Source organism: Astyanax mexicanus, chromosome 12 (assembly GCF_023375975.1).
Source record: "Astyanax mexicanus isolate ESR-SI-001 chromosome 12, AstMex3_surface, whole genome shotgun sequence".
Lineage (NCBI taxonomy): Eukaryota > Metazoa > Chordata > Actinopteri > Characiformes > Acestrorhamphidae > Astyanax > Astyanax mexicanus.
In genome coordinates, this window is record NC_064419.1 from 21,900,912 (window position 1) to 21,927,708 (window position 26,797).

At 36.8% G+C, this 26,797-nt stretch overlaps 1 protein-coding gene across 1 annotated transcript in view; it reads left to right on the forward strand.

The window, feature by feature from the left end:
- Window positions 1–26,465, forward strand: part of inpp5l (inositol polyphosphate-5-phosphatase L) — a 59,630-nt gene extending 33,165 nt beyond the window's left edge. The window contains exons 5-16 of the mRNA XM_049485794.1: window positions 6,362–6,425; window positions 8,537–8,640; window positions 8,764–8,816; window positions 11,761–11,880; window positions 13,045–13,129; window positions 13,223–13,318; window positions 14,396–14,470; window positions 15,438–15,511; window positions 15,638–15,749; window positions 16,716–16,784; window positions 16,904–16,969; window positions 18,827–26,465. Coding sequence (XP_049341751.1) covers window positions 6,362–6,425; window positions 8,537–8,640; window positions 8,764–8,816; window positions 11,761–11,880; window positions 13,045–13,129; window positions 13,223–13,318; window positions 14,396–14,470; window positions 15,438–15,511; window positions 15,638–15,749; window positions 16,716–16,784; window positions 16,904–16,945 — 894 coding nt within the window. The 3' untranslated portion in view covers window positions 16,946–16,969; window positions 18,827–26,465. The remainder of the gene's footprint in view (window positions 1–6,361; window positions 6,426–8,536; window positions 8,641–8,763; window positions 8,817–11,760; window positions 11,881–13,044; window positions 13,130–13,222; window positions 13,319–14,395; window positions 14,471–15,437; window positions 15,512–15,637; window positions 15,750–16,715; window positions 16,785–16,903; window positions 16,970–18,826) is intronic.
- The last annotated feature ends 332 nt before the right edge of the window (window positions 26,466–26,797 follow it).

Genomic DNA, 26,797 nt, shown 5'->3' on the forward strand with positions numbered 1-26,797 from the left:
GATGGAATTAGTTTTGACTGGATTTATGCAAAACTGAGAATATTAAAACATTATCAGAGTGTGGCAAATGACTCCGGCAGAACTGAATAAAACAGCCTAACTAAAGGCAGAGAGCCAGAAGGTAACATAGACATGGAGGCTCCCTGAAACACTGGCATCCACCCACTCCACCGTCCACAAACCTGAGTGACCGTGTGCAGTGGGAGAACAACAGCACCAGCATCTCAGTTTACCACAATTCCCTCTGTCCATGAACCCCTGAATCTGCAGCCTTATCTAAAGGAAAAAACATTAATTACCAAAAGCTAAACTAAACAAGTAAGTTTTCAGTCTAGACTTAAAGATTGAGACTGAGTCCCGAACATATTCGGGGAGATTATTCAAGAGTTGAGGCGCTTTATAAGAGAAAGCTCTTCCTCCTGCAGAGCTCCTCTGAATTTTAGGGACTACTAAGAAACCAGCACCCTGAGATCTAAGTAATCGTGGTGGTTCATAATAGGAGATGAGGTCTCGTAAATACTCAGGAGCGAGCCCGTGTAGGGCTTTATACGTTAACAGGAGAATTTTATAGTCTATGCGGAATTTGACTGGCAGCCAGTGCAGTGCTGACAGGAATGGACTAATATGGTCAAATTTTCTAGTTTTAGTAAGGACCCTGGCTGCAGCATTTTGAACTAGCTGAAGTTTATTTAAGTGACTGCAGTAACATCCAGACAGTAGTGCATTACAATAATCTAGCCTTGAGGTAATGAAGGCATGGACTAATTTTTCTGCGTCATGCAGTGATAGGGCATTTCTTAGCTTGGCGATGTTACGTAGGTGTAGAAAAGCTGTTCTAGTAACATTAGATATGTGTTTATGGAATGCTAGATCTGAATCTATAATAACTCCAAGGTTTTTAGCTGCTGAACCAGGTGTGACTGAGAAGTCGGCCAGATTTAGCATTAAGTCTGATAATTTATTTCTAGCAGCTTTGGGGCCTAATAGGAGAACTTCTGTTTTTTCACTATTTAATAGGAGGAAGTTGTGCGACATCCACAATTTCACATCTTTTACACAATCCTCAATTTTCTTTAATCTCACTCTGTCGTCAGGTTTGGCTGATATGAAGAGCTGCGTGTCATCCGCATAACAATGAAAATCTACGTCATGTTTTCTAATAATTTTTCCCAGTGGGAGCATATATAATGTAAATAATAATGGTCCTAATATAGAGCCTTGTGGAATTCCATATCTTACCTTGGTATAACTGGAAGACATATCATTTATCCTCACAAACTGATAGCGGTCGGTTAAGTATGATTTAAACCATGATAATGCAGTTCCAGTTACACCAACCATGTTTTCTAGTCTTTCTAAAAGGATAGTATGATCTATTGTATCAAAGGCTGCGCTCAGATCGAGAAGTACGAGTAGGGAAGCACAGCCTTGGTCGGCAGCTGTAAGTAGATTGTTTGTTATTTTAACTAAAGCTGTCTCAGTGCTATGATGAGGCCTAAATCCAGATTGAAATTTCTCATAGATTTGGTTTCTTTGCTGGTAAAGTTGTTGGGCCACAGCTTTTTCTAAAATCTTAGAAATAAACGGTAAGTTTGAAATAGGTCTATAGTTAGACAGTACAGTAGGATCAAGATTTGGTTTCTTGATCAGAGGTTTTATTACAGCTGTTTTAAAGGCTTTGGGTACATGGCCTAGGGTGAGTGATGAGTTTACTATCATTAACAGAGGTTTAATTATATCTGGTAGTACCTGCTTTAATAATTTTGTGGGAACTGCATCAAGTGTGCAGGTTGTGCTGTTTGAAGAGGAGATAATTTTCTCTAGTTCTAGCTGTGGAAGTGGGTTAAAGACTTCCAACCTAACTTCGGTGACAGGGTTTTGTTCTAAATCAGCCACACCAGATGACAGTGAGGATGTAATATTTATCTGTTTAATTTTATCCCGAATGTTTTCAATTTTACTATCGAAGAAGTCCATAAAATCATTGCTGGTGTGAATGGCTGGAATCTGAGGTTCAGTACCTGCCTGGCTTTTAGTTAATTTGGAAATAACACTAAAGAGAACTCTAGGATTATTTTTATTTATCTCGATCTGTGAGGCCAGATATGCTGAGCGGGCTTCATTAAGTTCTTTTCTATATTTTACAAGACTGTCCTTCCACGCAACTGCTTTAAGGTACGAGTTTGATCATTGTACCACGGTGCAAGCTTTTTCTGTCTCTCTATTTTATGTTTAAGGGGTGCTACAACATCTAAGGTAGAGCGAAAGGTATTTTCTAAACCTTCGGTTAGTTTGTCTAGTTCTACTGGGTCTACAGGAAAGTACATTATAGATGATAAATCGGGAAGCTTATCTGTAAATTGTTGGGCTGTAAAAGGCGTAATTGAACGTTTTACAGAGTAGCTAGGGGATGTACGTATATTATGACTAAGATGTAATTTAAATGAAAGAAGGTAAGGATCTGAAATTGCGGAGGTTTGAGAACGAATATTCGGGTTATCTATGCTCACACCCAGGGTCAAAACTAAATCCAGAGTATGATTTCAGTAATGAGTAGGTCCTGTTATATTTTGAATAATACCAACTGAGTCTAAAATCGATGTGAATGCCTTTTTTAATGGATCATCCAATTTTTCGAAATGAATGTTGAAGTCACCAACTATAATCACTTTATCACTACTTACTGCTAAGTCTGTGACAAAATCACTAAATTCTTTTAAAAAATCTAAATAGGGCCCTGGTGGTCTGTAGATATTAATTAAGGAAAATGCATTCTTTTTTGTAATTGGATTACTTATACTGGTGTAAAGAAGCTCAAAAGAAGTAAAATTATCGTAGTGTTTCTGATTGCTAAGGTACTTTGGAAAAGTATGCAGACCCCACCTCCTCTACCGGACAATCTCGGATTGTGTATATAATTATAGCCTGCAGGGGTGGCTTCATTTAATGCTACATATTCATTTGGCCTAATCCAGGTTTCTGTCAGACACAGAATATCGAATTTCTGATCAGTTATGATTTCATTCACTAGAACTGCTTTTGAATTTAGAGATCTAATATTAAGTAAACCAATATTTAGGCTTGAAGTGTTAGTACTACAGTCTGGATATGATTGTTTAATATAAGTTAAGTTATTTGGATTGACTGTTTTAGTTTTTTGATGTTTTTGTTTGAGTCGGGGGACAGACACAGTCTGAATACATTGGTATCTAGGTAACGTCTCTTTGCAGCTCGCAGACGGTTGGTTAAGCCTCTCTGTCTGCGGCCTGGTCCCGGCTCTGGATTGTCAGCAGCTTCTAATACTACTCTGCCGACTAACTAAAAGACTATGAGCTATGCTGCATGAAAGTAAGGCAGCACCCTCCCACGTGGAGTGGACACCATCCCTACCTAAAAGACCAGGCTTGCCCTCAAACTGTAGCCAGTTATCTATAAAGCCCACATGATTTTCTGCACACCACTTGGACATCCAGCGGTTCAGCGAAGAAAGCCTGCTGTAAGCTTCATCACCACGCCTCATTGGGATGGGGCCAGAGCAGATTACCTCCTCGGACAGCGTCTGGGCCTGTTTAATCACCTCTTTAATATTAGCCTTAGTTACTTCAGACTGCCGCAGACGAATATCATTGGCCCCTACATGAATTACTACCCTCGAATATCTCCTATTCCCTATCAGCCTAAGGTTGCCACTAATGTCCGGTGCTCTGGCTCCCGGTAAACAAGTAACTGTTGCCGCTGGTGCCCCTAAAGGAGTAGCTAATTTCACGTGTCGGACGATAGAGTCTCCTATCACCAGAGTACCTTTAACAGGCTCCTCAATTGGTACTTCACTGAGCGGGGCAAACCTGTTTGACACGTGAACTGGGGGAGCGTGGTGTTCAGGTGGGCTGGCTGTGGCCTTTGCGGTAGCATTAGCCTTAGCCTTTCGACTATGCCGCCGAGACGTTACCCATTCGCCCCGCTGTGAGGGCTCTAAGGCCGGAGTCGAGGGGGTACTAACTCTCCCTGAGACACCCGGGGCTGCTAACAGTGAATCCTGCTGTCTATCCCTTATTAAACCCCGGACGTGCAGCTCTAACTTATTCACCTTATCCACCAAGGTGCTAACTATCTCACACTTAGTACAAATACCACTATTGTTACCAGTATCGGTGGACAAGGGATCTAAGCTATACATGCCACACTCAGGAGTAAACCTGAGCAGAAGCCATGGAGAAAAAAAAAATAATAAATTACTGTAGAAACGATAGGGACGATAGACGGTAAGCACCACGATAGACACTTTTGTATCGTCCCCACAATATTTATCGTCATATCGCACAGCACTACTTATGCTTAGTGATAAAACAGGAGGACCAGTGAGTTTTTTGGCTTTCTTGGTCCCAAGACATCACGTTGTCACGTGATATCAGGTTTCGCACATGGAGCACGATGGTGGCCTCTAAGCGCTCTAAAAGACACTGGAGCTGAGAAGAGACACTGACTCTTATTTTGTTTTGGGGCAAAGCCAAATTTCAGCAACAATTCAAAAGTACAGTTCAAAACCACTAAGTGTGGGATTCTTTATAGAAATGTCTCTGTGAGCTGTTTCCCTCCATCGGTGCCACGTTTGACTGTGTGGATCTCCATGGAAAGTGTAATTATGGTGTGTGGCGGTGGACAAATAGCTATTTTATTAAATGTGATTAAAGGTGATAAAAGGTGATTAAACTCAGAGATGTGCATCCGGACGGGACTAAAATTACTGAAGGACCACGAAGTTCAGGAAAAACAGTAGGCAATTCAGCCTGTAATTTTCTCAGAGGACGCCAGGATCCCCTGAGAAACTAATCCCGTCCGTATAGGACTTAAGAATAAGTTTGGGCTGTTTTCTGTTCAGCAGGAATAATTGAAACTTAGGCTGTGTATTCACAAGAACCTGGCAATATAATATGATTCATGACAAAGTGGTTACATTTCAATGTATTGTGATGATATGTTGCAATGCTGTAAAATTATTTATGGTGTTTTTTAATCAAGTTTTGTAAAAGCTGTCAATGCATTAAAAAGGACACTAACATATGAATAGAACATTCATAAAAGAAAAGTTAAACATGGTTAGGGTAAACATGGTCTTCAACCAAATTATACATATAAACTAATAATTCAAATCAGTATTGGATTTTTAAAAGTCTATTATCTGCTGAAGAACTACCTCACTGCTGTCGTCCATTTCTCCTTCTCCTCAGCTAATTTTGATCCAAAGGTTACATGAATTCTGATCTGGATATTTAGAGTCACATTTACAAGTATCAGATATAAATCTGATTTTAATACCAAAGGTATGGTCCAAATTGAAACTGAAAACTCTTAGATTCAGTTTGTTTTATTGCTCTTCACACTTTTTTATGAATTATGGTTAATAATATGTTCATATTACCAGGCTACCGTGACTCCATTTTTAGACAGATCTGGATTTGAGTCACTTTCATATGTGGTCCTAGATCAGAAATGAATCTGATTTGTGGGCTTGTGACATGATTAGATTGAATGTGATGCATTTTTTTTTATGCTTTTAGTGTTATCGTCATTAGTCAGCACCTGTATTGGGCCGAATTAGACTCCCTTACGCTTACGTGTGTTACGTAGAAGTATGAATTATGTTTGCAATTCCTGTTGTTTCTGTTTGTGAAAAGCTATATTTATTATGTTTCCCTTCACAACAAAAAACTGAACATTGCAACATATTAGTGTGCACATGCATGCCATTTCAGGGACAGATTCGTTAACACCAACCACTGTTTAAAAAATGAAAAAATCTATATTTTGGTCTATTTTCAGTTTACTACACAATTTGAACATACAAACAGATGGACCAGTAGAAATTTTCCAAAATTAAATGAAACTTTTTTTTTTACATTTACTTTCATAGAAAGTTATTTTTTTTTTTATCTCTACCCTGTCAAGTTGCTGTTTTTGAGATACATGTTTTCATTGGACACAGACGATATACATTTATTAATTTAAACAATCACCAAATCTGTTCTGAGCAAGAAATTGGAATTGATTAATAAACCTTATAAAGTTTTGCACATGCTGTTTTTCTTTTTGCTGTTTCGTTTGTAAGAATGTGCATAAGTTGCTGGCTTGTGGGCTAAATGTCAATAGGTAATAATTACTGTATAATGATGTGAATAATTAATAATCCTAATGATGCAAAAACATAATAGATCAATATACAAACTCAGGAACTCAAGAACTCCTATTGGTATTCTGCCAGTTTGAACAGTAGCAATCTGAAGGCCTTCATTGTGTGGTTTATCTACGTAAAACCGCATGCTACCTGCTAAGCTTGTCTTTTCTCCTCTGTTTATCTCTGCAGGCTCTGGGCAGCATGTACTTCATCCACAAGTCGCTGAAGAACATACAGCAGTATGATTTCAGTGGTAAGTCTTCTAATATTTCTAGTTAAAACAAACAAACAACACTGATATCAGAGGATCACTGTTCTTAAGAGGGAGTTAAGCCCAGATTATCCAGATTTAACCCAGTAGCGTGCAGAAAGCAGCATATGAAACTGAACGCCAGCTAAACACGTCACACTTCCATTCATTCCATTCAGGACTGCAAACATTCGTCAGAAACGGTCGAACACTGAGACACAAAGCCTTTCTATATGCTTTGGGTTTTTATCAGTGAACTAATAAGGCCCAACACAAAAGGCCTTTGGGTGTAGGGTTTGTTAATCCTTCTCTTTATCAGACTTGTACAATGTGGTGTAGTTATTGCAGTCCTGCTCTGTCAAAAGATTACCAGAAAGTGAGGGGGATTTTTTTTCTTTCTTACACTTCATGTAAAGGAAGTAATTTTAGATGTCACGTAGGGCTGCATAAAATACACAGTCCAGTTACAATATTACGACCACCTCAATTTTTTCAGTTTAACTGATCATATGATCATACAGGGCAGCTATTATCTGGGTGTTGAATCGTTCTCAGCACTGCAGTAACACTGACACGGTGGTGTATGAGGTGGTAGTGTGTGATGTGCTGGTATGAGTGGATCACACACAGCAGTGCTGCTGGAGTTTTTAAACACTGTATCCACTCACTCTGCACTATATTAGACACTCCTCACCATGTAGATCTGTAGCTCTGGATCTGTTGCTGCAGAGTTGTGTATGTTGGTCATTCTAGTAGTCTTATATCTTTGGTCACAGGATCCTGACCACCGGGTGCTGTTGGCTGGATATTTTTGGTTGGTGGACCTTTTAGTCCAGCAGTGACACAGAGGTGTTTAAAAACTCCAAAAGCACTGCTGTGATTCCGTAAATCTGCCTTTAGGTTAGGCATGCTGGAATTATATTGGAATCGGCCAATGCTTATATATTTTTTTATCATCGGCATTGACCAATATTTCAATTTGATATTTGCTGCTGTATATTTTGTATTTCAGAAAAGGACCAAGCAACATTGGCCATGCTACTTTAAAATTCACTTATTTAAGTTTTTTTTTATTTTTAAAGTAAAAAAATACATACTTGGATGTGTAGTTGCTCTTTTAAGTTCTAAAATGTTATATATACAACTCTGGAAACAATTAAGAGAACACTTCAATTTCTGAATCAGTTTCTCTGAATTTGCTATGTATAGGTATATGTTTAAGTAAAATGAAGATTGTGGTTTTATTCTATAAACTACAGACATTATTTCTCCCAAATTCCAAATAATATATTGTCATTTACAGCATTTATTTGCAGAAAATGAGAAATGGCTGAAATAACAAAAAAGATGCAGAGCTTTCAGACCACAAATAATGCAAAGAAAACAAGTTTCAAGAGTTCAGAAATCAATATTTGGTGGATTATCCCTGCTTTATAATCACAGTTTTGTGTATCTTGGCATGTTTTCCTTCACCAGTCTTACACACTGCTTTTGGATAAATTTATGCCAGTCCTGGTGCAAAAATTCCAGCAGTTCAGCTTGGTTTGATGGCTTGTGATCATCCATCTTCTTCTTAATTATATTCCAGAGTTTTTTAATTTGGTAAAATCAAAGAAACTCATAATTTTAAATGGTCTCATTTTTTCCCAGAGCTGGATATATCAGCTTCAGAAGTTTATACAAGTTTTAGACTACTGTAGTGTTCTTTAAATTCTTAGGATTCATTAAATATCTGCCAAAGTAAACACTGATTATTATTATTCATTTTTAACATCCTCAGTCTGAGCTGCACAACTTAATGCTCTTAAACTCAGACTCTCATTAAAGTTCATTCTGAGGGAATGAGGAGTTTCTCCTGGCCGTAAATTCTGGTCACGCCGTCTCATGAATAAGCTTTTAAGAAGAAGCCTAATAGAAGAGCCATAAAGATCAGTGTGCTGACGAATTCAGTTCCCCATTAAATTCATGTCCTATGGATCCTGCTCTCAGCACGCGCCCCGGGGGGAGTTTTGGGGGGGCTAACATTAGCGTATTGATTTTGTGTTTGCATGTCTGTTTCTCTCTCGTTCTCTCTCTCTTTTTCTCACCTTCTCTTCCCTGTTTTTCTCCCACAGCGAAGGAGTTTAAGTCCGTCTCAGGACACAACAAGTATGTGGGCTCCCTGGATGGAGTCGCCACGGTGGAGAAAGAAAAATTCCCCAAGAATTTTTGGCCTGATGTGAGTGATTTTGTGTGTGAAATGCTGCTTAGAAGAGAAAATACATCCTTCAAGCCAGATGTCATACCATACAAGTTCAATATCTCAATATAACAAGATTTCTATTTATGTCTTGTTTTCCAGATTAAGTGGTCAAGAAAAGGCTACATGCGGACACGGTGGATTATTCACAATCAGTAAGTTAATGCTTTAATTGTGCACACACATTTGCTTTAGTATAGTATCCTTTTTATATAAACAATCTGTTCAGAATAGAATGACCACCTCCTTGTTTCTACACTCACTGATGAGTTTCTTTAAATTTACCAAATTGAAAATCCTCTATAATCAAGAGGAAGATGCATCAAACTGAACAGGTTGAATTTTTGAAGCAGAAGTGGCATATAGTTATCCAAAAGCAGTGTGTAAGACTGGTGGAGGAGAACATGCCAAGATGCATGAAAACTGTGCTTAAAAATTAGGGTTATTCCACCAAATATTTATTTCTAAACTCTTAGAGCATTATGAATATAAACTTGTTTTCTTTGCATTATTTGAGGTCTGAAAGCTCTGCATCTTTTTTGTTATTTGAGTTATTTCTAATTTTTTGCAAATAAATGCTCTAAATGACAATATTTTTAGTTTGGGAGAAATGTTGTCTGTAGTTTATAGAATAAAACAACAATGATCATTTTACTCAAACTTATACCTATAAATAGCAAAATCAGGGAAACTGATTCAGAAACTGAAGTGATCTCTTCATTTTTTCCAGAGCTGTATTTATAAATATATATGTAAAACACAGTACGCATACATGATTGGCTCCTAGGGGTGTGACCAGTACAGTATTTACATATGGTTTGTGTCTTGTTGGTCACTCTGTTACTGTTTATTGTTTCCACTGGAGCCAAAATGCAACCAGACATACAACTTAAAAGTAGCAGAAGCATCTTCTATGCAAATGCCCGAATTGTCCTCTTCTGCTGAGAGCTGCTCTTAGTGTTCAGCCAGCATACTCTATCAATATCGCTACTGGGTTGCCAGATCCCTCTTAAAAAGTCCACACTTAACTGTCAGGTTTAAGCTTGTTTAAGTTTGACGAGAAATATTGTCAGTTTTAATCTTGCGAGATCTGGTGCCACGAGATCTCGTAACACCCGTATTGGCTCCAATAAATTCTTCATACCAATGGTACAAAGAGGGGTCCTCCAGAGGTCCCTAGCTTCTGCTTTCTGAGATTTTGTTCCCTACCAGCATTTTGTTACTATTCTGTAGGTCATACGGTCTCTTTCCATTGAAAAACAAGCATCTACACTTTGTCACTGTTTAGTTTACTACATAATTTGAACAAAACTGAATTAAATGTTAAATATTTACAAAATAATAAAAGGTAATAAGGTTTTATCTCTTTCCTATAAAGTTTCTGTTTTGGGGATTCATGTTTTTCGTTGGACAGTTATAATATACAGGAACAATTAAAAGAAAATTGAAGCGTGGGAGGATTATTTGTTCCAGAAATTGGTGATGTCTCTTTTGGGTTGGTCACCTGATAGAAAGCTTGCTAGAGTAGCCAGCATGCTAACACACGCACATGAGATGAAATTGGGGCGACGTGAGTGTCTTTTTAAGCCCTATCCAAACGGGATTAGTTTCTTAGGGGGTCCTGAGGTCATTTTGTGTTTTATAGGGGGTCCTCTGTGATTTTATTGCTGTCCGGAACAACCATGTATGTGTTTTTCCAAAACGTCCTCTGAGAAAATTACAGTCTGAATTACCTACTGTTTTTTCACTGAACTTTTTGGTCCTCCGGTAATTTTATTCCCGTCCGTCATATTTCACCACCTCCCATTTGATAAAAAAAAAAGCTATTTGTCCACTGTCGCGCACCGTAATTACACTTTGGGCCATGTTTACACGGAGATTCATGCAAACACAACAATGAGTGGAAATGAAGGAGCTACTAAATGTGAGGTCATGTGACCAAGAAAGCCTAAAAACTCACTGGTCCTCCTGTTTTTTCAATTGCAGTCCAGATGCAAGAGTTTTATCACTGAGTAGAAGTGTGAAATATTTTTTACAGACGTCTCCCTGAGAAACAAATTCCGTCCAGATAGGGCTTTTGAAAGACCATGTGCTTAATTTTGTACATCTATGGCAATGGAAAGGAAGGAAACACTTGAATTTACCCACTTTCCTTTCGGTAATAAATTCTTTCCTTATTTTGATTTGTGCACACGTGTGTTTTCGTTGTTTGTGTGTGTTGCCTGGCCTCACCTCCTGGCCTCACCTCCAGTGCGTGCAAAAATAAAATGTACTTCTGCAGCCTGTCAGTGCCTGTCACTGGCTGTGTGTGTAAGTAAGCGCACAGGCCCATCAGATGTGCATTAATAGGACGGCTATGGCAGCAGGTGAAAGGAGAGTGACTGGAGGCTGAAGGGCTGCTGGGTGATAAATGAGGAAAGCCTGCAAGTTACCTGGGCTGCACTCACGCTACCCACAGATAATGATTTATGACAGCACTGATATAGAAACACACACACACACACACACAACATATATACGGATCCTTAGCTACAAATGAAAACATACACTATACCATGCAAAGCTCACATTAATATTCCATTTGTTCCATTTTGTTTGCATTTAAACAGTTTGAAAACACTGGCAAGATACACCTGCATCCAGTCATTGCCTATATGTAGGCTGTGTCTCCCTATAATTTGTAGGGATACTTCTTAGGGCTCCATCCATCCATCCATCCATCCATCTGCAGTGATTGGTTTGTAAAGGGCATGCATCTGACCTTTTAGAAAAATTAATAAACAGAATAATTAGGTTCAACTAAAGTGCTGATATTATGCCATTCCTACCAGCATCATCAACCTCAAGCATAAAACTCAAAAATAGCTACAATTTACCAAATGATTAAGCTTATCTCACAACGGTTATATCATTATAGCTCATCAGACTAAGGTACTTTTCACATCTGCTACACAAGGTTTGAAACAAACAGGAAAATCTGATGGTCCAGACCAAACAAGCCAGATGTAAAAGCACATTAGAGCTGGAATATGGACTGTGTTTTAGTATACGGTTTGTTATTTGTTTTGTTGATTGATTATGTATTTGTATGTGTTTCAGAGGCCTGGATCTGGTGAATGTGCATCTGTTCCACGATGCGTCAAACCTCATAGCCTGCAACTCTAGCCCCTCAGTATACTCAACAAATCGCCAGAAAGCCCTCAGATACATCATCAACAGGTAACATCCAGCGATATTAACATTATTAGATGTTTGCTATAAACAGCTGAAAAAGGGTGGAGACATTCTTTCCCAGCAACCACTAAACAACAATTTTCATGAAGTTTTTATTATAATGTTTTAATTATGGTTTTAACAAAAAACTTTATTTTAGTCACTTTCTGGACTAAGCTTAGTTTGTTCTACAGTACTGAGTGGCTTTTGAGTGTTTTGATTACAGCTTGTTTTTTAATTACTGCCTTTTATGGTCGCCAGATTGAGCCAGATTGTTTTTTTTATTAAAATAATAACTTATTAGTAATGTAAAGTAATTAAATAATATTTACCACATTTTTCGCACTATAAGGCGCACCATATCACAAGGCACACTATCAGTGAACATCTATTTTCTGGTCTATTTTCATACAAAAGGTGCATCGGATTATAAGGGCCATTTTTAGAGACACTATAAGTAAAGCTAAGCTAAGGAAACAAAACTGTAACAAAAAAGAGACTTTCTTTTAAAGTCAAACGAGTGTTGGATTGAGTAAAGCGCTTCCGTTTATTTACAGTAAGCTTAGATAAACAAATTTCATTAGCATTAGCGGCTAACTTCTCCAGCAGTGCTAGCCAGGGTTAGGAGCAGGCTACAGGTCGATAATACTGAACTCTGAACAGGGAAATATCGGTTAGCGGCTATTACTAATGCTACTCCAGCCCCGTTGGAGAACTAAATTGTATAACACAGTATAACACTTTAATTTAGCAGAGTGGCTTTACTGCTCTTTACAACCTGACTGGTAACATTCACTCATAAGACGCCCTTGCTTATAAGGTAAACTAACGATTTTTTGGGAAAATTAGAGGAAATTATTACAATTTTAAATTCAAAATTTTAAAATGTCAGTTTTGTTATAGATATTTTTCTATTTATAGTATGTGCTGAGTATGAGTTCATTTGTCACTATAACATCCTGCATTCAATCTTTATATATGTACATAGTGTAGAAAAAAATAGACAGGATGACCCTGCCCTCAGTTCACCATCCAATGCTTCTTAATACCCATGCTGCAGTTAGATCAGTATAAAATTACAGTTCAGTCTGTTACTGTGCGAAGTGGAAGTCTGCAGAGTTTATTCACTCTAGAGGCTGACTTTCATTCTGCTGACTTTCTCTGCTGCAGGATATCAGACAGCAGCTACAGCCCTCTGCCTTTCTTCCTGTTCGGAGATTTTAACTTCCGCCTCGACACACAAAGTCTAGTACAGGTATGTTTCAATCAGACATATGTGAATGAAACATTAATATACTCAAACACAGAAGCATGTATAACATCTATAACAAATGATTTGTGTGTTCAGAACCTCTCCACATCTGCAGAAGTTCAGACAGTGAAGAAGGACAGCAGTAACGAGGTGGAGAAAATCATCTATGAGGAGAAAGACAATGACCACAAGGTGCATCATCTCACCCTAACATGTGTAACACAGAATTACAGTACCAGTCAAAAACTCTGACACACCTCTTCTCATTGAGTGTGTTTCCTATTTTTATGTTATTTTTACATTGTAAATGTAATATTGAGGCATTAAAGCCATACAGGAAAACATGCTGAATTATTTTAGAAACGAAAAGTGTTAAACATGTAGACACATTTAGCTTTCAGGACAGATCTGCACACTCTTGGTATTTTAATCTCAGTGTCTTCATGAGGGAGAATCACCTGGAATAGAGTCACCTGGAAGAAAAAAGTTTCTTGAGGTGCTTAACAATAGGTGCTGCTTTTCCTTCATGCTGTGAAGCTTCAGCTCATCCCAAATCACCTCAAATCACCATCTCAGTTAATCAGGGTTAGATCAGGGGATTAATGTAGAGGACAAACACTGTTTTTGTTTACTACAATTACATAGGTGTCCCATAATTGTTTTTATGTCTTTCATATTAATCTACAATGTAGAAAATGAAGGCTGTAATTATATACTACTTTTTCTGTAACAAAACAGAAAACAAAGGCTAATAAGAGCAGATTTAATAAGCACAGATCACGCACAGTCACACAAAGCTAATGTAAAGTGGCATCGGTATCACACTGAAAGTGCCAGCTCTGCTGTTCAGTGCACTAACTGTGCTCTTCAGGTCCTGAGAGATGATTAATTCCCTCTTGTTGTGCTCACCCAAACATAACCAGCGCTCTGTCCAGCCAGATTTATGGCCCGGGAGAAGGTATTGACTTTTTGCCTGTAGAGAAAATGCGTGTCTGCATTAAGAATGCTCACGCTGAGCTGTGATTCATTTTACGTGCCAGGCTAGTTGAACTTACTCTCAGCATTTAGCAGTTTGTTCTTCAAATGCCCTACATTAACCTCTGTCTGTTCCTCCCTCCCCCTCCGTCTCACCCTGTCCGTTTCTCTTGCTTGTCTCTCTTGTCATTTTTGCTTTTTTTCTGCATCTGTCTTACTTGATTTCTTTGGGATCCTTTCTTTGTTTTCATTCTTTTTTCTGCACTTTTTATTCTTTCTCTCTCCCACTCGCAGGTTCTTCTCCATATAGAGACTAAGCTGTTTGCTTACCTGCACCAGGCAGTGTTCAGAGAGAACAATGGAAAAGAGGTGAGTGCCCTGTACAATAGTTTTTGTCATTTTTAAATAAAAACTGTTACTGTAAATTACTTTGGAAAAGAGTGTTATAGTTTCAGACCATTTTCAGTTTCTGAATCAGTTTCTCTGATTTTATTTTTATAGGTATATGTTTGAGTAAAATGAACATTGTTGTTTTAATTTATAAACTACAGACAATATTTCTCCCAAATTCCAAATAAAAATATTGTCATTTAGAGCATTTATTTACAGAAAATAAAAAATGGCTGAAATAACAAAAAAGATGCAGAGCTTTCAGACCTCAAATATTGCAAAGAAAACAAGATCCTATTCATAAAGTTCAAAAATCAATATTTGGGGGAAAAACTCACAGTTTTCATGCATTTTGGCATGGTGTCCTCCACCAGTCTTACATACTGCTTTTGGATAACTTTATGCCACTTCTGATGCAAAAATTCAAGCAGTTCTGCTTTGTTTGATGGCTTGTGATTATTCATCTTCCTCTTAATTATATTCCAGAGTTTTTTAATTTGGTAAAATCAAAGAAATCATCATTTTTAATTGGACTTATTTTTTTCCAGAGATGTATGTAGAAGAAATCTCCAAAACCAGCCTATTTTCAATTAATCACGGTTGTGATGTGATCACCCTGATCACATTTGCATTGACCTAGCTGTTTATCCTACAGCTACACACTAGTAGTGTCTTCTGCATCCTTTACAGATAGTTTGTGCCACTTGAGCAGATTATGTAACAGTGAAGCGGAACAGTGGTCAGTTAAATATGTCAATCTTTTAGGCACTGACCAAAATAGCAATTAATTCCATAAATAGAGATTAAAGAGCAGAGGTCCTGTAACACAAACACTGTTATCCAACAGCAGAGAAAAACTGCAAGAAAATATATAAATACGTAAATAAATAAATGTGTAGGATTTTTTTCATTTCTATAATCAGTGTTTCTTCTGCTCTCCCCACAGCTCCTAAAGTATGACAAGGAGATTGCAGCATTTCACGATGTCATCACAGAAGAGCAGATACTATTTCCCCCCAGGTGACCAATCAAAAGTTCTGCATTTACTATAATTGCATGAATTTACCAGAATAAAGCTGCATATTGAGATCACTGAATGTTTGTTATGTATGTGTAAGTTTATTATATAGATATGTTTTATTACAGCTACCCCTACAGTGAAGACTACACTAAACCCACTCAGTACATGAACACGCGATGCCCGTCCTGGTGTGATCGGATCCTCATGTCCCACAGCACTCAAGACATCATACAGAGGGTTAGTACTACTGTTAACACAGTCTCAAATAATATTACTGTATATCAGTAAAAATAATTAATGCTCATCAGATTTTGTACTCGTCTTTTATATTGGGGGAAAATAGGAGACAGAAGAGTTCCTCCTCAGTTTCCTAAAAAAATACTCTTAAGTTCACTTTGCATGCATATGTAGGTTTAATGGGTTTTTGGAGGCTATTTTAAAAATATATATTTGCTTGGTTTGTATTCTATAAAAGTGGGATGCGAGTTAATGACCATTAGAAAATGTGGGTCCCGGGCTGAGACCAGTTAAGGAACTCCTGCTGTATATGATCAATCTCTTCTTTAGATGTTTGCCTTTAGTAAGTTCTAGGGATTACATTTTTTTAATTGACAGTGTTAATAAGAGGTGGGTCATGAGACACCATTTTATCATAATGTGGTGGATTTTGTGGGTATTGTTAATACTCAAAAATACTGATCATTGTTTATCCTGTTTAATTGCATGTAGAACAGCAGGTTTTGAGTGAAAGTCATTGTAGGACATTTTTACCGTCATTTTTTATAAGTGGTTCTACTAATGTATTTTTGTCAGAACCACAGTATAGGTTGGCAGCAGATAAAATTTTATATTTGTTTAAAAAGGCGGGGGGGGGGGGGGGGGGTCAGTCTGGCTTAACAGCACAGATGTATTGAAGGCCTTATGTTCAGTGATCACAAAGAATGGTTAATTCCTTCTCCAACTTGTGCCATCACTTCCCAAAAGCCAAATCTTTCAGACTGGAGTTCGGGAGCTAGCTGATGCTTAGTTCTGCAAAGCGCTGAAAGGCATAACAGAAGCTTTATTGAATTCTTATTACAAACAATTATAACATTTTAAAATTACTGTAGACTTAATTTGCACTTTCAGGCAATTTCATTAGTTCCTCACTAATTAATTTTAACAATACTGTTTAAAAGTGTTTTACTTGTTTTTCATTCACAGAGAGAAGAAGGAGAGAGTAACATTGTTTATAACACACTGGGCCCGAATGTCTGTATGGGAGACCACAAGGTGAATTATCTTAGCAAATATGAATTAGCATTAGGAATTATATTGAAAAAAAGATTATAATATATGTTTATAATTTTGATTGTTTTCTTTAAATCTGCATTTTGTTCCATTTATTTCAGCCTGTTTTCCTGTTTTTTGCACTGAAAAACAATGTCCACTGACACAAAACATGGATGCATTAAAGGGTAAGTGATTTATTTATGTGTCTGGATAAATTTCAGATTTTTATGTCAGAACGTAAATGAATGGACCAATAGAAATGATCCAAAATTACAATTTTTTACATTGACTTCCTTTAAATATGGCAGTAAAATAATATCAAAATATTTCCGCAATAACAATGTTCTTGCATATTTAAAAAATAAAGATAAACAATTATTCAAAAATACATTTAAAGCTTCACAGTATATAGAATATATAAATTTTCCTTTCTTCCTTCCAGTGGAATTTTTCAGTTCAGTACATGCATTCACAGCCGTTTTGAGTCAGTAAAGGGGTCTCAAGGGATTACTCCTGTGCTTATAATAAAAAATAGGACCCTCTGTACCTCCCCTGATCTATGTGTATTGGATCCTGTGCATTTCGCTGTTCGCTACGATAGTAACACCTAGCGCAGCGTCATAAAAACGCCAGTCTTCATTAATTACAGATAGCCATAGCGGGCTAGTAAGGAATATATCCTGGACTGTTGGTCTGTATTGGCATTTTTATGGCTGTGATTTTGTTTTGCTGCCAGTTTTATGTGTGTTCTATAGGCTGCAGCTGTCAGACGGTTAGACAAGTCTTCCGGTAGCTTGTATGTCATTGTAGGGAATGGCTCAAACGTGGTCAGTCAGGGTTAAGTAGTAATAGGTATTGTATATCTAAGCCTCACTGCCTAGTAAATAAACACTGACTCCCTTTTTCTTTTTCATTCCAGTACTATACAATAATGTACAACCTTAATTCCAAAAAAATGGAATGCTGTTTAAAATGTAAATAAATGTATATAAAACCAGAAAATAATGATTTGATAATGACTCATAGATGCACATTGTATTCACAACAGAGAACACAGAACACATAGGCCCAAAGGAGATTTCAGATTCCGTAGAGATTTCTGGATTGGGTTCCTCATATCTTTCTTCTTTGTATGATGCAGCTTTAACTTACAGTTATGGATTGCATGGCATTGTGTCTGTTTACTGATATCGGTTTCTGGAAGTGTTCCTGAGCTCATGCAGTGATTTTCAGTACAGAATTAGGACTGTTTATAAAGCAGTGCAGCCTGAGGGCCCAAAGATCCCCAGCATCCAATACTGACCATCAACCATGTTCTTTGTATGCAGGGATTTATCCAGATTCTCTTAATCTTTTGATGATATTATGTACTATATATGGTGGGATGTCCAAAACCTTTTTATCAACATTAAATGATGAAGGTTTTGGACATCCAAACATTTATAGTACATAATATCATGTTACCATATATTAACATATACAGGTCAATGATGAGTTTCTTTGATTTTACCAAATTAAAAACCTCTGGTATATAATCAAGAGAAAGATGGTAGGAAGCTGAACTGCTTGAATTTTTGCACCAGGAGTGGCATGAAGGTATCCAAAATCAGTGTGTAAGACTGGTGGAGGAGAACATGCCAAGATGCATGAAAACTGTGATTAAAACCAGGGTGATTCCACCAAATATTAATTTCTGAACTCTCTCTTAAAACTTTATGAATCTGAGTTTTCTTTGCATTATTTGAGGTCTGAAAGCTCTGCATCTTTTTTGTTATTTCAGCCATTTCTCATTTTCTGCAAACAAATGCTCTAAATGACAATATTTTTATTTGGAATTTGGGAGAAATAACAATGTTCATTTTACTCAAACATATACCTATAAATAGCAAAATCAGAGAAACTGATTCAGAAACTAAAGTGGTCTCAAATCAGTGCATCATGTTTTATTAACATTTATAAAGTACTGTTTATAAAATAATATTATTGTATACTATACTAGAAAAAACTTTCTCTAATCATTGGTTTATTTTTGTCTCCTGCAGGTTTGCTGGTGTGTGCCAGTGAAGAGAAGGAAGATTTAGAGACTGCAGTTCACATCATACAGTATCTCCAGTATCCAGCCTGCGCAGACCCCCAAACCCTTCACACACACACTCACAGACACTCCCACACACACATAACAGAAGGGAATGTTTCTTTCTCTTAAGGCACAAGAGAGAAAACATACCCTTGGTGCACAAATTGTACAGGTTTACAGTTCTCAACACGTCTGGAAGATTTCTCTCCATCCTCAGTTTAACGGCAGTTATTGACCAAAACCCTCAGTATGTAAATGCATGCAAGGCCAGTTTGCACGCTGTCTCAGTTCCAGTACTGCAGTTTTCCCTGTTTTTTTGCATGCAGAAATTAGAAAACAGCTGCAGTCGCGTACAGTATACTGCTGACGTTCACAAGCTCCGCCCACCATCTCGCCTTTATGTTGTGCAGCACACAGCTTTCAACTTTTACATCGTATTCATGTGTGCATGCAGGTTAGGTCTGAAAAATGGGTTAGAAATGTGCATTCAATATTTTTCAGCCTTTTGCTAATATCATTTTTTAAAATAAAAAATCTAATTACCCAGATGCAGGGATTAGTCTAGGCATCTGATATGTGCTTTTGTAGTTTATAGCAGAGGATGCTAAAGTTAATGTTAGTACCAAAAAAAGTTTAATTTCTGTTAAGAACAGAAATGATCTCCTTAAGCACTAGGTGTGTAAGAAAATATTCATATTCATTATAGTATCAGAATATAATGTGAATAATGTGAAGATAGTGTTGTACTGTCTTTAGATTACACTGTTTTGATTATTTAAAACTTTTCCTTTACTTTTTTTTTATGAATATTATGGTGTTTTCTATACTAAAATTGGATTTAAAAAGGCCATATGACTCTCCTGGCTTATAGTATCACAAAACCTTTTTTAATATTATGTGTTCCAGTACACAGCCTTAATAAATATCAATCTTAATTTAGGTGCTCCATTTTTTCTCCAAGTTGTTTAACAAATATACCATAACAAAGTAATCCAGAAACATAAGGTTTTATAGACTGAAGATGGTCCATAAAATTAGGTGTTTAGATGCTAAAGGACCCCTTAAAATAAAAAAAATTAATCTAAGGGCACCTGAGCAATATTCACGATACTCACGATACTCATTAATATGTTAATGCCTTGTGTCTGCATTGTTAAAAAAGCAACAGAGCGTACAAATATATATATATATATATATATATATATATATATATATATATATATATATATATATATATATATATATATATATATATATTTGCTGAGGCATGGTGGTCTAAAAGTGAGTTGTGTTCAGGTAAATTTCTGGTGTATTGGTAACTTGGCAGCAGAAAACAAGGGTGCACCACTGACTGATTAAAACACTGACAATAATCAGTCAACCGTCAGATGTTTATTGCTATCTTGGCAATGCAGGTTCAGCGTATATATTATATGTAAAGAGAGAGAGTGGAACATTAGCCTAGCATATTAAGTTAAGAGAAAGAGAGAAAAAGAACATATCAGATGTCAGGCTTTTTTAGTCTCCTGTATCTGGGGTAATAAATAATGTTTTGTTTTTTTACCAAACTATTCTTTAATAACGCTTTTTATCAAGTTTATTTGGTTTATATCAGAGTGTGCATCTTCCATAACACGTTTACTTTGGACTGTTTAGTACAGATATTTATGGGCAAAAGGCTGAAAAAATATTAGAAAAGCACATCAAGAACAGCGGCATTCATGATGTTGCCTAATTTTGCATCCTATTACTTGCTTTTAAAATATATCGTAAAGATAGGTGACACATCAGCAGCACCTTTAGCAGGTCTGTGGGTGCCTATGCTGAGGGCTCCACTCGTGCATTCCATTCTTTCATCCTTCCATCCTGTGTGTCTGTCAGTGTCTCAGCGGTGTTATAACTCAGATATTATCAGATCAATAGAATTTGTACGTGAGGACCACCAGGGACGAATTCAAAAGCCATCCGCACTGTGTGTAATATGGAAATCCCACCCAGAGCAGAGCAGAACAGGGCGACAGGCTCTCAGACTTTTAATTAGAGCTTGAGCGAGTTACTGAATACTAATATCCAGCTGCTTACGGACCTTGCTGTTAAAAACAACAGACAGGTTATGGTTCTCAATGCTATAATATTTTATCTGAATAGAATAGGGCTGTATTTTAGGGACAGATAAGCAGAATGCTAGTATAGCGATTATGTTTCTAAATACTCCCATTACAATATGCTGAACTAAATAGTATATAAACACTGGTGAATGTATAAGGTAATGTTATTGTTAAAATTCTGCCTACATTATTTAGTTTCTTCACAAAATCCAAATCCACAAAAACCCACCCAGAACTGTGATTGGTCAGGACTTTCACAGCACACAGTTGCACATTGCAAAAATATTGACTGAAAGTTGCTGTATTGTGCAGCCCTAGTACATGCATTATGTGTCTTAACCTTAGGTATGTTTTATTTTATCATTTCTTGTTTAAGTTTGGTTTTAGATTGGTTACATAGGCAGTTAAAAACAAGCAAGCCACTGTTCTGAAATTAGCACTGAATTCATTATAAATCTCCTCACTGTCAGTCGCCTCAAGCCCTTCTTCTGGAGATGACCTCTGAAGGCAGTAATTGGTTGCAGTGGGATGAATTGGGGATGTACCCAAGTCTAGGTTTTCTTTAAGATTTTATTCATCAAGTGTAGAATTTATTCATTGAGATTTTTTTTTGCCTCAGTCGAGCAAATCATCACTGTAAACATAAATTTAAGACTTTTTGGAAAACTTTCTCTAATGGCAATTCCAATTGTTCATATTTTTGATTGATAAAATAGTTAAGATGTGAACATTGTTGTTTAGGAGGATCTGAAGAGACATGCCATTTTAGGAAAAAAATACTGATTACAGTAGCAGTGAATAAATTGTTAACAAAAGCTTAAAGGTATAAGACAAAATATATGCATACAGATACACTGTTTGATACTGCAACAATGTTTTTAGAAAGCTTTGGGGAGATGGGTTAAGGATAAAATGCTCCAACAAAGTCCAACAAAACGCAAAACAAAACAAACTATGTGAACATATTGTCTCCACTGATTGGTCAGAGCTGCCTGGGGTGGGGCAGAACAGCTGTTTAGCTCAAACATGAGGAGTTTATTTGATAGTTGGGTTGGATCAATGTCGGATCACGTTCTCATAGATGTAGACAATATAATGATATTTTATCGTATCGAATATGCTTTAATAATACTGTGGATAAAAACTTTAATGAAAATTAATGTACCATGCATAAGAAAGTATTTGAAATGCAATTTTTAACAATATGCCACCTCTGCTTACCTCACATTTTGTGTGTGTAAAAATGTTGCAGTAAATACTGTCTTTAAATATAATGTTATAATAGCAGATTATGTACAGTCTGTTCATATCAATATCGAAATTAGATTGTATCGACTGAAATTAAGAAATGTATCACAACACATTTTGGCCATATTGTCCAGCTATATCGTTCTCTCCACACAAAAAAAAGTTAATTTAGGACCAGACCACGTCCTCTTAGGGGTCTCGATGCGGTTCTTTTGTTCCGAAATCTTGAGAATGATTACTGTAATCACATTTTATTATTTTACTAAACAGTCCTGGTGTGAAAAACAACCTTAAAGTTTAATTTTTATTTTATTTGTCCATTTATTATTATTACCATATATTTTTAAATATTCACATAATATTGAAGTAATCTAAAAATTGAATTGGTTTTGATCAACAGTGATGATATCTGATCATGCTCCAGTATTGCTATTGCCCTGATGAAAGTGAGGTGAATGTAGCAGACAGACAGACTTAGGTGCTTATATATGTGGCAGTTTTACTCAGACTTACCCAGCCACCATTTCTATTATTCTATTATCTGCCTTCAGGGGTTATTTCTCTAAGGGGCTTGATGTTACTTTTAGGCAATTCCGATCTGTATGCTGGCTCTTCTGTAGTATTAGAACAGACTGTGAATAGCCACCTACCATATATTCCTTTCTAAGTTACGTAGCAGTTTCTTATTGTGATGTCTGATTTGTTTCACTTGTACATACCAGGGTAAAAAGGGGTTTTGGAAATGTAATGAAGACTCCTTACCTTATATATAAATGTGTAACAATATAAGATATAAGATAGTTAAACAAACAGTGCATGGCTTACAGATGTTCAGTCATACCGTGGATCATTAAACTCACAACAATTTAAAGACTGCAGATCAGGCCACATGTCCCGTGCTGTCACTGCTGGATATTTCTTTATTTTAGAAGTGAGCCGTTTAATCAGCTCGTCATCAATATTCATTAAGTATCATTTAAGTGGGCACAAAGCGATTATACAGATCTGACAAGGGAGTCATTAGTTCAACTGGACTAGAATGTATTGATTTTATTCGTGTAATCTGAATGAGCGTCCACCAAACCGGTAATTCTGGAATCAGTAGTAGATCAATGATTTAAGTGAGAAGGTTAAATTACGTGGCCCATTTGTCAATAATGGACTTGTTGGAGTTGATTCATGGTGTGCTCGACATAATATATTGCTCTCAAGGGCATCGTTCGGAACCAAAGTTCAATATGAGGCCGTGATGTTGGTGGATGAGAGAAGAGAGAAAGACTTGCGTTTGTTTGCAGTTTTGCGATTTTTAAACACTACGGATTTGCTAAAGTGTAATTTATATTTTTGTACATAAGCGTAATATACGTAAGCAGCGATCGTAAGCCACTGTTCTTAGCTTCTAATCTCCTCAGGCTTATGTAGCTATTCACATTTGCACCTTCTTGGGGATCTGTTTTATTTTCAACGTCGTTCTACGATGTGTGAGTTGATTTAGGACCACTCGAGAGTTGTGTTTGTCGTTCAGTAGCTTTTACAGTATAGCATTGTTTTAGAAATTTTATAACAATGTCACACACATTTTAACATTAACACTGTTATCAATATTTTTCGAAAATAAAATATTTGAAGCAATCTTCTTTAAGGGGAAATGGGTTGAAAAATGGTCATAAATGCTATTTTGTTTTTATGTTATTTTATTTTCTTATATGTGTAAGTTAACTGAATTAATCACCCCTCAAGTTTACCAGGTTCAGCACTTTTTTCCCTTTTATTATTAGTTACACTGGACTTTTGACATTGAGCAAAACTGGGAGCACTTGTCTTGAACCCTGCTAAATAACACTGAGACTGATATGCCGTCAAGCGTCGTTAAGAAGTAATGGGGCAATTTCATAAAACTGTTGGCAAGCTAAATGTGTGGCATGGTATTTAAATTCTGTTTATAAAGTTTGTCACAGTGGTGCTGCTTGATTCATGCAGCTCAATTTTTACACAGTAGCGTCCAGTCACAAAATGGATATAAATAATCAACTATATAAATAACATGTATGAGTACCTTAGATCCATATTTAATATTGACTGAGTGGGGAGAAAATAACAGATATGGCACAGATAGACACAAAATTAAAAAAAAAAAATTACCAAGAAATTACCACTAGAATCATTCAGGTAAACTTACTTTGCAAGGCAATGTGGTGTATAAATCACTAACAGTGTATGCAAATAAGGGAAAAATGCAATAGTGCCACACTAATCCCACAGTAATCCTCATTTTTGAATAAGCAATCGTTATTACCACAGTGCTGTTTTCTCTTATAGATCCCTTAATACATTTTGTCCTTTTTGCCAGTTATTATAACAGTGTTATGTTTGCATTACCGGTAACTGTCATTACATGCTAATTAAAAATGACAACTTTAAACATACAATGTTATTAAAGTCTGTCACAATGACAGTTTCTGGTATAGCGATACAGAGATTTTGAGTCAATACATCTCAGTACTGGTATATTGCGATACTGCAAGCAAGGCAATATAGTGTAATTATTTAAATCATACTATCATAGTGTGAAAAACACACTAGCATATAAAATCTATAAAGGGCCCTATCGTATTCTTTGCCTAAGGTGCACTGAGATGCTCATTACTGTCTTACACCATGAGAACATGAGTCTATGTTCACGCCTCTAGAACCTCATTAGAACCTAGACAGACGTCAACCATCAGGCGTTTATTGCTATCTTGGCAACCTAGGCACGCAGTGTGTTCACAAACCATGCATACCCCCGGCTTCATTGCACACACACACACAGACATGCACCACTGCATGAAAATCCAACTTTTACATCAACAGTAAGGTCAGTTTCCCCCGCTGTGAAGCACAAAAACGTTGCGCCATTAAAATAGCAATCCACCAAAGTCAAAGTGCACCTCTGTCTTAAATGAAATAGCGTTTTGATTTATTGATTTATTGGTTTACTACACATTATGGCCAAAACACACTCATGATTAATTAAGAGAATTATGACATGCCTTTTGTGGATTTAGAGAAGCGCAAGGTGTACTATTCCTGTTGTTACGATAGCAAAGACACACTGACACGCCCTAAATCAAGCTGCACGGTGCACGCTTGATGGCTTTCAAGCAGACGCTGCATTTTTTTTAAATATATACAGCCTTGCAAAACTAAATATTGCATTTTTTTATATTAATATTTTTTACATCCCTATTCGTAATACAATCTTGGCACTGTAAAATTTATAGAACATATATCATATAACATATATCTGTTGATGACGTGCGTTTGTCAGTGTTATATGGCAAGGTCAAGAGAAGTGTTACCATAAATCTTTACTATGACTTTTTTAAGCCAGTGAAAACTATTTAAACCAGATCAACATGACTTTAGTCCAAAACTAATGAAGAATTGAACTAAGCCAGCTCAAGGTTGAATGAGCCCAGTTTTTTTTTTTTTTTTTTTTTTCATTTTATTTTGTTTTATTTGCTCAGACAGAGGAATCTGGGCAACTCGTACAGATCGATTGCATTTAAGAGGTTTTGAAAGAGAAGGACCACTTAAATCCTGGGTTGTCGAAGCCTGGCTCTTCACCATTAATGCGTTTGAGAAGATTAATGATGCAGTGATGCAGCAGGTTCAGATTTCTGCGCTGGGCCGAAGGGAAAGATGTCAATAGTGGAATGGGGCTGTTTGGTGCAGGAAAGTGATTTTGTGAAGTTCATTGGATCAAATAATGATGTTAACAATCATATCCATAGCCTGAAACACTCAACTCAGACAGAGTAAGGACTGATGTACTGATATCACAAGTACATAACACTGTACTGTTGCAGTCCTAATCTAAAACGAGCTTCTTATCCTTACTCACACAGATCTGCAGGTGTGCAGGGGTAACTGTGCCAAAAGTGTCTTTTTTTTCTTTTTTCATTTTATGCTTCCTCTTTTTAGTTTCATGTTCAGCACCTTTGATGTTACTTGGCAGGTAGGAGTCGTCTAACTTTAGACAGTCCTGCAGTGAGCCTTTCACTAGACTGCATTGCTTATTGGCTGCAAGCTAAAACCAGCATTGTCTGCCTGTACCTCTGAATAGCTGAAGCTAACATTGAAATTACCCTAAGATCCCTGTCATTATATATGATCATAACAAAAATGAATGTTTCTTTTTCAAAATGATATGTTAATATGAATTGTGTGTTTTAATTCCTTATAAAGTGTATATATTCATCATAACCAGTGCGTTTTGTCTTTTGTCCCAAAAAAAAGAAATGAAACCTCTGTTTTTTTTTTGTTCGTTTTTTTTTAGTAGGAGGTTATATCTCCAAGAGCATGATTTGGAAGTTAGCTCACCAGGAGCAAGGTCGTAAATATACAGTAGCTCTCCAGAAGCAGAAATGGGAAGGTAGACTCTCCTTAAAAAAACGAACAAAAAACATCAGCACGCGCATCATTTAAATGAGCTTTGTCAAACCATTGTATACTGCAGATCAGTGATGCAGATCAGTATTGTTTAGTTTATATGATGTTCCAGTACTTTGGGTCATTTGAGTGGCATGCTTCGTCAG